This window comes from Ursus maritimus, unplaced genomic scaffold (assembly GCF_017311325.1).
Source record: "Ursus maritimus isolate PB19 unplaced genomic scaffold, ASM1731132v1 scaffold_24, whole genome shotgun sequence".
Classification (NCBI taxonomy): domain Eukaryota; kingdom Metazoa; phylum Chordata; class Mammalia; order Carnivora; family Ursidae; genus Ursus; species Ursus maritimus.
In genome coordinates, this window is record NW_024424897.1 from 10,993,499 (window position 1) to 11,011,066 (window position 17,568).

General features: G+C 34.2%; 1 protein-coding gene across 1 annotated transcript in view; it reads left to right on the plus strand.

The window, feature by feature from the left end:
* Nucleotides 1-17,568, plus strand: part of ABCA5 (ATP binding cassette subfamily A member 5) — a 68,928-nt gene that overhangs the window by 23,655 nt on the left and 27,705 nt on the right. Inside the window, exons 10-19 of the mRNA XM_040640321.1 lie at nt 1,237-1,405; nt 2,513-2,571; nt 7,451-7,561; nt 8,809-8,984; nt 9,521-9,640; nt 10,527-10,665; nt 11,668-11,758; nt 11,942-12,081; nt 12,986-13,105; nt 16,041-16,242. Coding sequence (XP_040496255.1) covers nt 1,237-1,405; nt 2,513-2,571; nt 7,451-7,561; nt 8,809-8,984; nt 9,521-9,640; nt 10,527-10,665; nt 11,668-11,758; nt 11,942-12,081; nt 12,986-13,105; nt 16,041-16,242 — 1,327 coding nt within the window. The remainder of the gene's footprint in view (nt 1-1,236; nt 1,406-2,512; nt 2,572-7,450; nt 7,562-8,808; nt 8,985-9,520; nt 9,641-10,526; nt 10,666-11,667; nt 11,759-11,941; nt 12,082-12,985; nt 13,106-16,040; nt 16,243-17,568) is intronic.

The window sequence follows — 17,568 nt, forward strand, 5'->3', positions numbered from 1 at the left end:
TTGCCTTCAGTCTATCTAAAACTTCACCATTCCCTTTAATCAAGTTATTCACCTGCTCAGAAATCATCTTGCTGGGCATATCCTAGTGCATTAAATAGAAACTCCTTATGTATTAATGTCCTTCACAATACTTTTATATATTTAATCCCTTCTTTTCACTCTCTCCCTCCGTATTGTATTCTGTATTAATCCTGTTTACCTATTTAAATACAGCTCCAGTAGATCAGATTGTTTTTAGTTATTCTTAACAGAAAACCATTTTAATTGGCTTAAACAAGAAGGAAATTGATTGTTTTACTTAAAATGAAGTCCAGAGATAGGCTAGAATCCCAATTGGTTGACTTGCTCAACTGTGTCATCAGGGATCCACTTTCTCCATGCTTTGGCCACCTGTGTCTTGAGTCTGGCAGGTTTGCTCTCTTCATGGGTTGTAGTTATATATGCTTCTTTCTTCATGTCCAGGGGAAGAGGGAGGGTGAATCTTTGCCCCACCTAAAATCTTTGCTTTTGTCTGATTGTTTACATGCTTACAGCTGGAGCAGTAACAGTCCAGAGAATGCCACATACTGAGTAGATCAGTTAGGATCTCTGTAGTTGTGATCAGATCAGATGTGGGCCTCTAGAAGAGGAGTGGATATTTAAAAAAATGGGAAGGGTCTGTTTTTGGGAGGAAGGAGGTGAAAATGGATATATACTGTGTGAGCAACCAGCACTGTCTACTGTGTCTAAGTCTTCTATTCCTGTCCTGTTGCTGTGTTACTCTCCTGATTTTAAAAAGTCTTCTCCATGAACTGTATCCACTTTTCTAAGTATTAAATACTAGCTGTTTTCAAAGACTCTCTAAGATGAGACTCATTTAAGCCTTCAGGATATATTCCCTGTCTAGGTATAAACTTTTCCTCTTTTGAACTCTTATTAGCACCATGCATGACATGCTTCATGTTCTACATTGTGTTCTAGCTGCTTGTTATGTATGTGTACCGATAAAGATATAAGTTACCTTAGAATGGAAAATGCGTTTCACTCACCTTCATACCGTCATGCGCTCTAAGTATCTCAAACTGTTTATGGACTAAAATTATTTGTCATAAAACATATTTTTCACACAATGCCAATTTAATACTTTTTATGTAAATTTTAGATCTAGGTCACAAGTTTCATGTACTGCTTTTATGATTTAAAACATAGTGTTTAGAAATAATTTGTTACGATAATTAAGTTTTTTTTATTTTTCAGGGGAATTTGGCTTACGGAGATCATCTTTATATTTTCTAAAGCCATCATATTGGTCAAAGAGCAAAAGAAATTATAAGGAGTTATCAGAGGGCAATGTTAATGGGAATATTAGTTTTAGTGAAATTGTTGAGCCTGTTTCTTCAGAATTTATGGGAAAAGAAGCCATAAGGTACCATTTAATCTTTGGCAATTTAGGTATAAGAAGTATTGATGGAACCTGCTACATTTAAATAATGTTTTTTTTAAAATGTATATAAGTATTATATCTTAAGAGATTTGGCACACATCTCATGATTTTTAAAACACAGTATTAATATGGGCTACTTCTTTTAAGTTCTTATTTTCTTTGTAACCATTTAGAATAAGGTGCTAGGTTTGAAATTTTATGTTTCAATGGAAATTTTTTAAGTCGTAACACCTATTATTTTACAGTTAAGCTGTTTTAAAATTTGCTCCATTATGTAGATTGAAACAGAATAAATATTAACTTTATAATTTTATTCAGGCTACGTTGTCTGTATTATCCTTTGTTAATTTCATAGACCTTTGGGTATTGGGAGATAATTAAAGTTATCAGTTTAATTTCCATTAACCAAAGAAATTCACTACTGTGGCTTGCTAGATCACTCAAAACTAAATTTAAAAAATAACAGGAAAAAGAAAGAGAAAAGAAATAAAAGAAAAATGGAAGAAAAAGTAAAGTGTTTTTCAAATTTAAGAGAAATATATAAAAGCAAGAGAGAGGCAAATACTTAGGATGTAATAAGTGGGCTAATGGTCTGCCTTCACAAGGGCAAATTTTAAACTGGTTAATGAAACCATTAATTCTTTAAAATGTTAAGACATTTAAAGTGGAATGAGAGAACCACTTCACATTTATAAATAGTTTGAAATGTGTGCTGATGTGACTTATAGCATTTGATTTTTAATCTCCCTTAACCGATGTAACAAGTATTTGATAAATTATAAATAGGAAAGTATCAAAGACGAAAAGAATCTATAAATTGCTTGGGCCAAATGCTGTATTTTAGAAGTTGGCTTGTTATGAAAAATGAATGAATGACACTTAAAATGGAGAGGAGTACTATATACTTCTGTGGTTTCTTTAAAATAATTCTATAATTATTGTCAGCTCTCTTAGGTTTATTGTTTTAGTAGAAAGGTACTTTATTATTTTTCCCATTAAATATGACAGCTTTGATAAAAATATTATGCATGGAAACACACATCCTTATAATTTAGTTTAAATACTTAAGTAGAAAATGGTGTTTTTCAGAATCAGTGGTATTCAGAAGACATACAGAAGGAAAGGTGAAAATGTGGAGGCTTTGAGAAGTAAGTAAACCAAGCAATTAAAAATCCTGTTAGACTCTTTTTTTTGAAGATCTTGACAAACTGACTCTAAAATTTACATGAAAATGCAAATGACCTAGAATACTCAAAACCCCTTTGAAAAAGAACAGAGTTGGAGAACTAGTATTACCTTTTTCAAGACTTCATATAAATGTTCCACTTATCAAGGCAGTGTAATTTTGGTATAAAAACGACAGAAAAATAGATCAGTGAAACAGAACAGAGAGCACAGAAATAGGCCCATATATATATGGATAGCTGATTTTCAACAGAGGTACAAAGATAACTTCGTAGAGAAAAGATGGACTTTTAAACAAATGCTCTTGAAACAATTAGGTAAAGTGAGTGTTGGTTTGTCCTCAGCACCATATACAAAAACTAACTGAAAAATGGGTCATATAGCTAAATGTAAAACCTAAAAGTGTAAAACTTCAAAAAGAGCAAAACATAGGAGAAATGCTTTGAAACCTTGGGTTCAAGAAAATTTCTCAGATACAGCACCGGAAGCACAAACCATAAAATAACTAATTGATAAGTTGGACTATAAAAATTAAAAAGACTTCCATTCTCTGTAAGACCCCGTTAAGGGAAATGAAAAGACAAAGTACAGACTTGGGAGAAATAGTTGTAAATCATGTATCTGATCAAGGACTTTGATCCAGAATAAAGATTTCTCAAAACTCAGTAATAAGAAGCAATCCAATTAATGGGTAGAATATTTGAATAGACTCTTTGCCAAAGAAGACATAAGGATAGCAAATAAGCACATGAGAAGATGTCCAACATTATTCCTTATTAGGGAAATGCAAATTAAAACCATATCACTACGTATTTAGTAGAATGATTAAAATTATTATTTTCTATATGTTACGCTGTGCTTACCACAAGTGTAGCTACCATCTGTCCCCACACAGCACTGTAGAATGATTAAAATTGAAAAGGCTGATCATACCAAGTGTTGGTGAAGATGTACAGCTAGAACTCATACACTGCTGGAGGCAACGTGAGGTGGCACAACTACTTTGGAAAACAGCTTGCCAGCTTTTGAAAAAAGTTAAATATACACCTATAATGTGATCTAGCCATTTTACCTCTAGGTATTTGGCCAAGAGCATAATTTTATAGAAAGACTTACACATGAATATTCATCGTAACCTTATTTGTTAGACAAAAACTGGGAACGACCTAAATGCCTATCAGTAGGTGAATACACAAACCAACTGTGGTATACCCATACCATGGAATGCTATTCAGCAAAAAAAAGGAATGAATTCTTAATACATGCTACAACATGGGTGAATCTCAAAGTAATTCTGTTAAGTGAAAGAAGCCAGAAATAAAATAGTAATAGCATATGATTACATTTGTATAAAATTATGGAAGAGGCAGAGCTAATCTTTAGTGAAAAAAAGCAGATCAGTGGTTACCTGGAGATGGGTGGAGTTAGATAGAACTGGCAAAAGCGGGAGACAGCACTTTTTGTGGAGATGGATATGTTCATTATCTTGATAGTGGTGATGGTTTTATGGTTATATACACATTCAAACTTAGCAGATTATTTGACATATGTATAGTTTATTGTCAACCATATCTCAATAGTGTTATTTTAAAAATTAAATCAAGTGACTCTGGGTTGTGAGATCGAGCCCTGTGTTACACTCTGCTCCGGGCATGGAGCCTGCTTAAGATTCTCTCTCTCCCTCTGCCCACCACCCCCCTCTTAAAAATAATTTAAATCAAGTGATTATAAATTGTGGTTTAACTTCTGAACTCTTGTTACACTGATCTATTTATCTGTCCTTGCTTCTAACTCTTTGAACTATTGTAGCTTTACAGTTAGTCTTGATAACTTTAAATATTGTATTTTGGGCACTTTGTATTCTCATGTACAGAATTATGTGGAAGTATGTTAGAATCAATTTATAAGTTTTCAGCACTGTATTTGTTTTGGTGAGTTATTTTCAAGGGATTTGTCCATTTCATTTAAATTGCCAAATTGATAGTTACAGGTTGTTCATAGTAATCTCTTCTTACCTTTTTAATGTCCGTAGAGTCTGTAATGATGTTCCCTCTCTTCATTTAGTAATTTGTGATTATTTTTTCATTTGCTTTATAGTGGGTTTATCAATTTTATTAATCTTTCAAGGAATGAACTTTTAACTTTGATGGTTTTCTTTTTTTCCCTAAGATTTTATTTATTTATTTGAGAGAGAGAGAGTGAGTGAGAGAGAGAGAGAGAGAGAGAACATGAGCCGGGGCGGAGTGGGGGAGAGAATCCAAGCAGACCCTGCACTGAGTGCAGAGCCCATCACAGGGCTTGATCTCACAACCCTGAGATCATTACCTGAACCAAAACCAAGAGTCAGACTATTAAACGACTGAGCCCCTGACTTTGTTAGTTTTATCATATATTTGCTTGCAGTTTATTGAGCTGTGTTACTCTCCTTGTTATTTCTGTATTACTACTTTCTTTGGGTTTAATTTGTTCTACTTTTCCTAGCTTCTCGGTATGGAATCATTTATCTATCTCTGCTCTAACCGTTAAGCTTTAGCCACCCTAATGCTCAATGGCAGAGGGCAACCATTATTTTACTGTGGCTAAGGAATCTCCAGTTTGCCTGGAGAGTTCTTCAACCAGTCCGTGGATTATCTGGGATTGGATGGTGATCTGGGCACATCATTGGCTAATAGGCTAGTTTGTCTAGTGGACTGTAGGTGGGATAATTTGCCTTTTTTCAATATGGTCTCTCATCCTTCAATAGGCTCATTGAACTGGAAGCAATTGAGTTTTTTGTTTGTATGTTTGTTTTGTGCCATTTCTTATTTTCCCCCCGTTGGCTTCTTAGTTTTACATGCCTTTTTAAAAAATTACTCTTGATATTATGAGATGTATTCTTGAATTATAAATTAGTGTTTTACTAATTTATAGTATTTGTAGAATAGTAAAGCAAGAAAAGGAAGTCGGGACCTTACTTTTATTCTTACTTATCCCTATTCTAACTTATATGCTGTTGTTTTCATGTATTTTAATTCTACGTACATTTTAAACCGGAGATATTGTTATTAGCATTGTTTTTAAAAGACTGTTCCATTTATACTTACCTGTATATTTACCACATTATTTATCTTTGTTACTTGCTGCTTTTCTGATCTTCTAAGAATAATTTTCCTTGTGCATGAAAAAGATGTTTTTGCTCTTTTCCTTTAATGCAGGTCTACTGATGATATAGTCTCTCCATTTTTGTTTGCAAATATCTTTCTTTCACCTTCAGTTTTGAAGGATATTTCTCTGAATATGTACTTTTAGTTTGACGGTTAGTCTTTTTCAGCACTTTAAAATGTAATCTGTTGTCTTCTTGTTTCCGTTGTTTTGGCTGCAGAGCCAGTTCACCCTGGCTGTTTTTAAAGATCTTTTTTGGTTTTCAGCAGTTTTACTACCACTGGCCTTGGTGGTGTTTGTTTATTTTACATTTATTCCACTTTGGGTATATAAGTGCTTCTTGACTCTCTGGCTTGATGTCTTTCTTCTGTTTAAAAATATTCTCAGCCATTTCTTTTCCAGTATTGCTTCTGTCCTATTTTCTCTTTTCTCTCCCTTTAGGTTTATTATTACAGGTTTATGACTTTTCATTTTATCCCAGTTGTCTTTTATTCTCTTTTCTGAATTTTTTATTGTTTTGTCTGTGTGCTTTAGTCTAGATATTTTCTTACGTTTCTTGTCATTTACTAATTTTCTGTAGTTCAGCCTAACCTGATTAAACTGTGTATGGAAATAGTTTTCACTTACCCTTTCCAGTTTTTGTTTTGCCACTTGGTTCTCTTATATGGTTTTTAGTTCTTTGCCAACATTCTCTTGAGAGCATGATAGCATGGTTGTTCTAGAATCTTATGGTGTCAATATCTAAATCTTCTCTCGGTCTGTTTCTGTCACCTGTCTTTTCTGTTGGGTTTTGATCTTCTCTTGCTATTTCCTTCCTGGTTGTTTTTGACTGAGTACTGTGTATTGCCTATGAAAATTGTAGAGATTATTTGATGCTCTGATGATGTGATCTTCCTCTGGAGGGGATTTATTTTTGCTTCTGGCCTGAAGCTCTAGGGATAACTCAGAATCCCAGGTTACCATCATCAAATCAGGGTCTACAGTGATTCAAAGCTGGGTTTTCAGATCCTTGTCTTTTGTCCTTCTTTAATCATTGACACATCCATCTAGTGATATTTCTTCATTTTATGTTTCATTTATTAATTTATTTTTTTAGAGGAGAGAGAAAGTGAGAATGGGGAAGGGGCAGAGGGAGCAAGAGAATCTCAAGCAGGCTCCCCACTGAGTATAGAGTGCAACATGGGGCTCTATCTCATGACCGCGAGTTCACGACCTGAGATGAAATCAAGAGTCAGCTGCCCAGCCAACTGAGCCACCCAGGTGCCCCATGTTCTTTTTATTTAAATTGAATTTCTCAAGCATTTGCTCAGCCATTCCCATGCTTTTGGTTAATTTCTAGGTTTTTGCCAGTGTTTAACCTAGTTAATACCGTTGGGAACAAATTTTTGTCCCTTATTTGTTTTAATTACCTTAAAAAGTCCCAAAAGTGGGTTCACAGAAACCCTCCCCAATGTTTTGTATGTTCTTGAAATCTGTTAGTATAACAAAAAATGTTTATTTTTATTACATTTCTTGTTGCCCATATCATTGACTGTAACAAGGAATTTTTATCCTGTAAGTACTATGCTGTTAAATATGCTAACTTTAAATCTAACATTAAACTTACTGATTTATTTCAAAAGTATTCAAGTATTATGTATTATTTTGCATAGCTCAACAGAAATAAAAATCACATTTGAGTCTTCTTCTTTTCTGAACTAGATTTGTCATTTGACATATATGAGGGTCAGATTACTGCATTACTTGGCCACAGTGGAACAGGAAAGAGTACATTGATGAATATTCTTTGTGGACTATGCCCACCTTCTGATGGTGAGAGTTTTTGGACGTAAAAAAAAAAATCTCTTACTTTGGTTTATTAGTGTGACTAACCAAGGTACCGCTAAATAATTATTTATTTTTGATTTATATTTATATAAATATATATGATTTATTATTTATCCTGGATTTATCCAAACATGTACAGATTGATCAATGATTTGAGACCAACCACAGTGTCTATAAATGTGTTTTATTATTTTTTTATTATACATATTTGTTTTTCAATAGAAAATAAAAATGATTCAGTCATGTTTAATGAAGTAAAAAGGATCTGATGTTGTTACTTATTTTATCAGATATTTGTGTGTATTTTTCATTTTCAAGGAAGGATAAATCAGTAATTAATTGGAAATTAAATGAGACCTATAGATATTTTAGATTGTAGGTACAGATTTCTAAATATACAATAACAGTTCAAAAGGAAAGAATGGTAAATAGCAACACCATCTCCTAAAATAGAATTATAAGAGCAATACCTTAAACATATGATTTTTGTATGTGATTGCCCTGTAGGTGAGAATTTAATATGGCAGCTCCATATTTCCACAATAACCTAATAGAGTGGCAGTACAATAAATATTTTACTTTAAGAAAGGCTGAATTTCCATGTATTAAATCTGCATTTCTTAAAATGTAGCTTAACTTTTAAAATTAGTTTTGTTTTGTTGCTTATCCCTAATTGTGTCATTTTTAATAATAGTGGTAATATCTTATCTTTAATAGGAATTTATGATTTTTGTTACAATTCTCCATACATTATCACATTGATTTAATAGTTCTTAAAATTAAGTAGGATATATTTGTATTTAGGTTATAGAAGAGAAAAGCTGGAATTCAGATTGATTTTCTCAAGACCACACATCTAGTTAGGGGAAGATTTTTAGTTTCTTCTTTCCACTACTGAATAATGCCTGGAAATGAAGGAAAATGCTATGGAATATAAGTGTAAATAATGTACCAGTATACAATTATATTTAGTGTTAAGCTGTGTGGTTCCTTGCTCTTTTCACTATGTAATATTACCTGAAAATGAAGGAAAAGGAGGTTGGAAATAAGGTGGAAGCAGATCACCAATAGTATGGAAATAAGGGTTTGTTGTATCTTCCAAGTTTATATTAACTCATACCTTACATATTTACTGTATACAAGTAACTAAATTATTGGTGTACATTAAGGCATATATACTTTTTACTACTTAATATAGTTAGTATAAATTTAAATATATATTTTGCTTTTAGGATTTGCATCTATATATGGACACAGAGTCTCAGAAATAGACGAAATGTTTGAAGCAAGAAAAATGATTGGCATTTGTCCACAGTTAGATATACACTTTGATGTTTTGACAGTAGAAGAAAACTTATCCATTTTGGCTTCAATCAAAGGAATACCAGCCAATAATGTAATACAAGAAGTATGTCATTCATATAGAAATTTTACTTTATTACCTATAAATTACTAATCTTTTGTAATAACTGTTGTAAAAAAATGCATGAAAATCTAAATAAAAACCTGTTCTGAGCCAGTAAACAAATTTATTACAAAGAATTTGATGGAATTTAGAGTAAATATTTTAGTACATATAAAATAGTCCTTGTTTCATCTGGAGGATACTAGCCTCTCTATATAGGTTTTTCTTTTCTTCCTTCCTTTCCTTTCCTTTCACATCTGCCTCCTTTCCTACACACACACACACACACACACACACACACACAGCTTTCCAACTGATCCCTTCACCACTACCCAGGAAGTCTCCAAAGTAAAACAGACCTTTCAATTAGGAATCTTTTTATCTGTTATTTCAAAATTATATATGAATAAATGTCAAAATTAAAGTCTGTACTAAAAGAATATTTTTTAAGTTGATATTAAAATCGGGACATTTAAAATTAATATTGATAATTATGTAAATCATATAATTTAAAAAATAACATTGTTCTCACTTCGTAGGTGCAGAAGGTTTTACTGGATTTAGACATGCAGGCTATCAAAGATAATCAAGCTAAAAAGTTAAGTGGTGGTCAAAAAAGAAAACTGTCTTTAGGAATTGCTGTTCTTGGGAATCCAAAGGTAAATAAATATTAATACACAAATATAATTTGTATTTACATACAATAATGCGTTGTGTAAAGTTTCAGTATGCATAAAACGTTATTTATTATTATGGATGTGATTATAATGGAAAGGTTTGAAACTCGAGTCATAAAGATAAAACATACCATAGTGGTTACTTCTGGGAAGGGGAATGGAAAGGATGGATTTCAGTTATATTTGCAATGTTTTATTTCTTTAAAAAAACATCTGCAGGAAATATGGCCTAAAAAATGGCATTTGTTGCATTTCACTGGTGGCTTTAACAGTATTGTTCTAATTCTCTCTTTAGTTTTCTATATGTTTGTAATAGTTCATAATAAAATTTAAAAAACAGAACAAAACCAAAGGAATAGTTCAGTTTTTCACTGTTCTGCTGATTTTATTTTGTATTTGTCTGTTCTGTGCTCCTCTTTGTCCTATAAAACAGAACCATCTGTTACAGTGCTTGGCATAGGGCTAGAAAGCTACAGCCCGAGCCCTCTTGGTCCTTGCCATCCTGCTACATTTCTCCTTGCTGCTATAGCTTGGGATGACTCTGGGTTCTGGCTTTAAGTTAATTTATCTTTCTCTCAACCCCCATAAATATTTTGTTTTTTAGTTTATGTATCTGATTGTTATACACTTATGTCTTATATGTTACCGATAACTAGTCTTTTAAAATTGAAACAAGGAAAATATTCACTTGCCAAACGGATAATTTAAAAAAAATTATGCTAGCTCATATATGAATAAAAAACTCAGATCTAATATACTTCCTGTTGGAATAATAATTTAAAATGGGAAGGTTTCCCAATGTGCATAAATTTTGTGTATTTTAGTTTTTCTGAGGTTTCTCTGCCATTCCCTGCTCTTTTTCACACAGATACTATTGCTAGATGAACCAACAGCTGGAATGGACCCCTGTTCTCGTCATATTGTTTGGAATCTTCTGAAATATGGAAAATCTAATCGGGTAACAGTGTTTAGTACTCATTTCATGGATGAAGCTGACATTCTTGCTGGTGAGATTTTTATTTTATTTTTGAAGGATAAAGTCATGGGGTCAAACAGGATATGGACAAAGAGATATTAAATCCCGAGGAATAAAGAAGCTGTGTAATCTTCACAGCTGTGTGTTTTAAACTTTTTAAAAAATGACATATTTTTGTGTTTGGGAGTCCTACAGACCATCTCAGATTCAGTAATTTGCTAGAACTAATAGGACTCGGCATATAGTTATACTTACGAGTTCTTACCACAAGACTGAAAGGGTACAAAGCAAAATCAGCAAAATGAAAAGGCATGTGGGACATGGAGGAAACCAGACATGAGTTTCCAAAAATCCTCTCCCAGTGGTGTCACACAGAATATGCTTAATTTCTCTAGCAAGGAGTTGTTAATGACATATGTGAAATGTTGTCTACCAGGAAAGCTCATTAGAGACTCTGTGCCCAAGGTTTTTAGTGGGTGCTGGTCATAGAGGCAGCTTCTGACTGCCATGTACCTAAATTCCACTCTCCCAGAAGGAAGCAAGTGTTCAGCACAATGTACATTGTAGTTTCATTTTGTGAGTAGTATCTTTTTTTTTTTTAAAGTATTTAGAAAACCCAACAAACTGACATTTTTTTGTTGTTGTTTTTTGTTTTTTGTTTTACATTTGATTATAAAGGAAATTGTGAACATGCTTGCAATGGTGAGCCTTTTAGGAAGAGTCTGAGATATTCGGAACAGTATTAGGAAAGTAGACTCCAGAGTTGGAACTTTGTGGGTACAATGTCTGGCTTTGTTACTTAATAGCTATGTGAAACATGGTCGAATGGTATGTTTTCTCATTGCCTCAGTGTTCTCATTTAAAAACCAGGAAGTGATAATCTGGTTTCTTTCTAATAAGGTTGTATTTAATGATACTTAATGATAGTGTCTTATATGGTAGTTCCCAAAATATAAATGCCAACTGACTTAGAAAATTGAAATGCAAATGCTGTTATTAACTTAAAAATTGAAATGCAAATTTCTGTTTGCAGATAGGAAAGCTGTCATATCACAAGGAATGTTGAAATGTGTTGGTTCTTCAATTTTTCTCAAAAGTAAATGGGGGATTGGCTACCGCCTAAGGTATCATTCATTCTTGATTGACTTTATTCTTTAGAGTATTCTTGATCTACTGTTACTATATTTGAATTTGCCATAATGTGCTTTGGCCAATTTTTATGGAACTAACTTTACTTCAAGCATTCAGAATTTACTTTTGGTTGTTTATTAATTATTAAAAAAAATATGACTTTTGGTTTTCTCTAGCATGTACATAGACAGATATTGTGCCACTGAATCTCTTTCTTCCCTGGTTAAACAACATATACCTGGAGCTACCCTATTACAACAGAATGACCAACAACTTGTGTATAGCTTGCCTTTTAAGGACATGGACAAATTTGCAGGTATTACTTTCAGTTTCCTGATTGTTGAACCAGGATCTTGCATTGGAAATAGGTTTTCTTGATTTACTTTGTTGTATATTTTTCTGTGTAATATTTACATGTTCCCAGATGGCTTTACTTTACTTTTACATTTCTGCTTTACTTTTGAAAATCAGAAACTATAAGCTAACTTGGGTTTTTTTCTTTCCGTTTTTTTAGAAACACTATGCAGGAAACTGTAACTAATATGTTAACTTAAGTAAATGTATTTGCTTTGTTATCAAGAAAGATTGCTGCATTTGCTCAGAGGCCTCCTGGGAATGTGTAATTATACACACATACACCTACAGTTGTTTGTATGTGTTCTGAAGTTCTTTTCCAGTTTATGATTCTATAATGAAGGACATAATAATATGTAATATTACATATTACATAATAATATGTAAACCCTTGAATTATTTTAATAGTGGCATTATTTTTCTGCTTTATAATGAGGAACTCATACTCAGTCTTCTTATCTGTTTAGGGAATCTCTTAATAACCAAAAGGATATTATTTATCTCATTTAGACAGAGATTTTCTATATTAATTTAATTGATTTTTTTCCTAGGGAAAAGAAGAATCCTTAATTAACTGGGATGAACCACATAGGCCAACTTTAATGTACCCTGCCTGTCATTCTGTCTGTAAAATATTTCTTAGGTTTAATTTAAAATACGATAAATATCCACTAGATATATCTCTATAAACAAACATTCCTTGGGGTCCTTAGCAAGTTTTAGGAATGTTAATGTGGTCCAAAGTGTTTGAGAACTACTGTGCTAGCAGAGTAAATTTAGTCCTATCCCATTTTAAAAGAGTATTTTAGAATAATTCATGACGATGTGCTTAACTACACAACATTCTTTCATTTTTTTTCTTTTAGGTTTATTTTCTGCTCTAGACACTCATTCAAATTTGGGTGTAATTTCTTATGGTGTTTCAATGACGACTTTGGAAGATGTGTTCTTAAAGCTAGAAGTTGAAGCAGAAATTGACCAAGCAGGTAAAAACAAAATTAACAAAAAATTTTAGGCAATGAACCAGAGACATGGTAAACAAATAATTATGTAAACATGTGAAATATGTTTTTAGAGGAAGAAAGGGTAGATAGGAATAGGTAAATAAGTAACTGAGATATTTACTGATAGCAGTAGGAGTTATGAAAGAAATAATGGGGTGGTCTTGGGAGTCAGATAACTTAGTTTATATCTTCCGGGGAACTGTATTGAGATGATAAACTCAGGCTTGGGTGGCAAGAAAAATCTAAATGTGTGAGGATTTTATTGCAAAGCTTTTTAGATAAAGGGAACTGCTACTGCACACTTTTTCTTTTAAAGATTTTATTTATTTATTTGACAGGGAGAGAGAGGCATGCATCAGCAGAGGGAGAGGGAGAAGCAGGTTCCCCACTGAGTAGGGAGCCCGATGTGGGGCTCGATCCCAGGACCCCAGGATCCTGGCCTGAGCCGAAGGCAGACGCTTAACCAACTGATCCACCCAGGTACCCCTAGAAACTGTAAGGAATGAGTTGGATGTGTTTGATGACAGAGAAAAGGCCACTGTGGATAGAGTTTAGAGAGCCAAAGAGAGGTCAGACGGGAGGGCCAGGGGCCAGATCATGTTTAGTCTTTGAATATCTGGAAAAGAATTTGTTTTCTTAGTGCAATATGAAGCTATTGAGAGTTCTAAAGCAAAGGAGTAACATGACCTGATTTGCATGTTTAAAAAATGCATTCTGGGGGCACCTGGGTGGCTCAGTTAGTTAAGCGTCCGACTCTTGATTGCAGCTCAGGTCATGATCTCAGGGTTGTGAGATTGAGCCCCACATCTGGCTCTGCACTGGATGTGGAGCCTGCTTATGGTTCTCTCTCCCTCTTCCTTTGCCCCCTCTCCTCCCAAAAAAAGTAAGAAAATAAATTAATAATAAAAAAATTAAAAATGCATTCTGATTGTTAAATGATGAGTAGATTATAAAGGAAGTGTGGAAGCAGGAAGACTGTTAGGAAACTATTATACTTAATCTTAGCTTGAAATAGGGTGGTTGTGAAAACAGGGAAACAGAATAGACTTGGACTATATTCACAGTACTGGTGATGACTTGCTGATGGATTGTCAGGTGTTAGGGAAAAGGAAGAATCAAGAATAATTCCTAAGCTTTTTGCTTGAGAATTGGGAATGGAACTGCCATTTCCTGGGGCGCCTGGATGGCTCAGTCGTTGGGCATCTGCCTTCGGCTCAGGGCGTGATCCCGGCGTTCTGGGATCGAGCCCCGCATCGGGCTCTTCCGCTGGGAGCCTGCTTCTTCCTCTCCCACTCCCCATGCTTGTGTTCCGTCTCTCACTGCCTGTCTGTCTCTCTTTCTGTCAAATAAATAAATAAAATCTTAAAAAAAAAAAAAAAAGAATTGCCATTTCCTGAGAGTGGGGAAGGAGCAAGTTTGTGGAAAGGAGGAATCTCGGCATGAATTTTGGGTATATTGTTTGAGATGCTTATTGGACATCCAAGTGGCGGTGTACAGTGGGCAGTTGGATTAACACATTTGGAGCTGAGTGAAGAGGTTAGGGCTTAAGATATAAATTCTGGAGTTACTCACAGATAGATGGTACCATGGGTTTGGATGAAATTACTCAGGGAAAGAGTANNGATGAAGAGTGGACAGGCAAGCCCTGAGGTTGAGTGGTGAAGGGCCAGTAGGGCTGACTGAGAAGGACCCATTTTTGCATTTTCTCTCTTCACAAAAGGAGATGTAAAAGCCCAGACAAAATAGTGTTTTAGGAAAGAGGAGGTGATCACTTATTTGCTGATTGCTGTGAAGAATAAGATAAGAACAGAAAAGATGGTTTTGGTAACAGGGAAGACAGTGAGGGCTTTGATAGTGTGGAAGTCAGTGGTGACCTTGACAGTATCCACTTCAGTGGTGTGGTAAAGGTCAAAGCTGGTTCTGTGAAGTTTAAGATGAGAATGTGTGTTGAGGAAACTTTTCTTACGATTGAAAGTTAGCGAGATGGTGGTGGTGGTGGGTCAGGAGGGTGAAGGAAACAGGATGTTTCTCTCAAACAGGGAGAAAGGACAAAAGTCAGGTTTATGATGAGGATGTGATATCAGACTGTAGTTAGAGAAAGTTCACATAAAAATTTTAGATCTTATATAATTGGAGAGAGAACAAGATGTCAGATTTGGATGTGTCCAGTTTGATAAAATTGAGTAGAGATAAAGGTGTAGAAATAGAAATAGAGGAAGTTAGAAGTCAGGATGTAGAACGCTTCCTCATTGATTAATTTTATATGTGTTTGGTCTCATGAAAAAATCATATAGTATGGGGGTGCCTGGGTGGCTCAGTCAGTTACGAGTCTGCCTTTGGCTCAGGTCATGATCTCAGGGTCCTGGGATCGAGCCCCAAATCGGGCTCCCTGCTCAGCGGGAAGCCTTCTCCCGCTCCCCCTCCTCCCCACTTGTATTCTCTCTCTGTCAAATAAATAAATAAAATCTTTAAAAAAAATCATGTGTATGTCTCTTTTGTGTCTAGTTTCTTTTACCTAATATATGTTTATAAGGTTTGAACTGTGGTTGTATAGTAGTTTATTCCGTTTCATTGTTTTAGACTATTCTAAGAGTATTTCACAGCTTATGCGTTACCCTGTTAGTATACATTTGGGTTCTTCCCAGTTTGTGGCTATTTATGACAGGTAGCTAGTAAGAATATTCTTGTGTATGTGTTTTGGTGGACCTATGTATGTATCTTTGTTGCATTTATACCTATGGGTATAAGATATGTATGTGTTCAGTTTTAATAACATTGCCAAAGTATATGAGAGTTCTGTTTGTCCTGCATCACCACCAGATGTGTGCTTCTTTAAAATTTACATGCCTCGGAAAGATTTTCATTCTTTTAAGGACTATCCCATAATTTTCTGCCTTTCTTTTGTTTTGGCAAATAGATTATAGTGTATTTACTCAGCAACCACCAGAGGAAGAAATGGATTCAAAATCTTTTGATGAAATGGAGCAGAGCTTACTTATTCTTTCTGAAACCAAGGCTTCTCTTGTGAGCACCATGAGCCTTTGGAAACAGCAGGTGTATACAATAGCAAAGTTTCATTTGCTTACCTTGAAACGGGAAAGTAAATCAGTAAGATCAGTGTAAGTATGATCACTTTTCTGCCTGATGAGTTGTTTTTTTAAGGCTATACATTCAATTTGTCATCTTAATTTTTTAAGTGTAGACATACGTAAATCTGTGTAGTTTTGAAAGATTAAGACTATAACTTCACAATGTCAGAGAAAAGAATTATGCATTTAGTGATTTCTTTGAATACCACTAGAGCTTTCACTCTTTTTTTAAAGTAGCATTTTTTGTCTCATCTAAATGAGGGACTGTCATAATATTCTTCAGTTGTGTAATTTTTGAATTATTATCACTATTTAAATTTTGTTTTGCAATTATATTTTACACAGTTGTTTTGTATGTATTCCCTTATGTATAACTGCTTTTTGTAAACAGCAGGAAGAGTAAGTTTTATCTCTGTATCAGATAAAGAAACGGAAATACAAAGAAGGCTTTATAGCTTGTAGAACTGGGATTAAAATGATATCTTTTCAACTTTGCTGTACCTCTCTCAGGTTCCCATGGGTGCTAGACTTTCAATTATTGGGACGTAACATTAAATATTTTCATGTAACACAAACTGATCTTGTTACATCCCTAATGGCAGTAGAAATAAAATTTAATAAGCAAGAATATTGTTACATGCTTGAGATATACTGAATTCATTTGCTTTTTTGCCCTAGTTTATTCAGTATCAAAGAAATGTCAGTCAAGGGTCTTATATATTCTGGTCTCAGCATTACTAAAAGAAAAATATTTATTTAAATCAACATGTTTCAGTTTATTTAATTGAACACTACTCTCCTAAAATACTCCCTGAAAAATAATAAAAGTCTTAGTTTAGGCTGCCATAACAAAATAACATAGACTTGGGTGGCTTGAACAACAGAGATTTATTTTATCATGGTTTTGGAGAGTTGGAAATCAGATTAAGGTACAAAATTAGTCCTCAGGGCAGTCTTCCTGGCTTGCAGAGATGGGCCATTATCTTGCTGTGTGCTCATATGACTTTCTTTGTTGATGCACAGGAGACAGAGAGCAAGCTCTCTGATTTCTGTTAGAAGGGCACTAATCCTATCTCAAGGGTTCTATGCTCATGACTTCATCAAATTCTGATTACCTCCCAAAGGCCTTATTCCTAATACCACCGCACAGGGGGTTAGGGCTTCAGCGTATAAATTGCAAGGGTGGGGGGTGACACAAACATTCAGTTCCTATCAAAAAGTATTCCAAATATTCATTTGACCATCTGCGCATTTAGGAAATACTGTATCTTATATTTCCTGTCCTAAGGAGTTATTAGCATATGGAAACACATAAGAGGTTCTATAGTAAAGAAATTGCTTCAATTTTGTTAAATC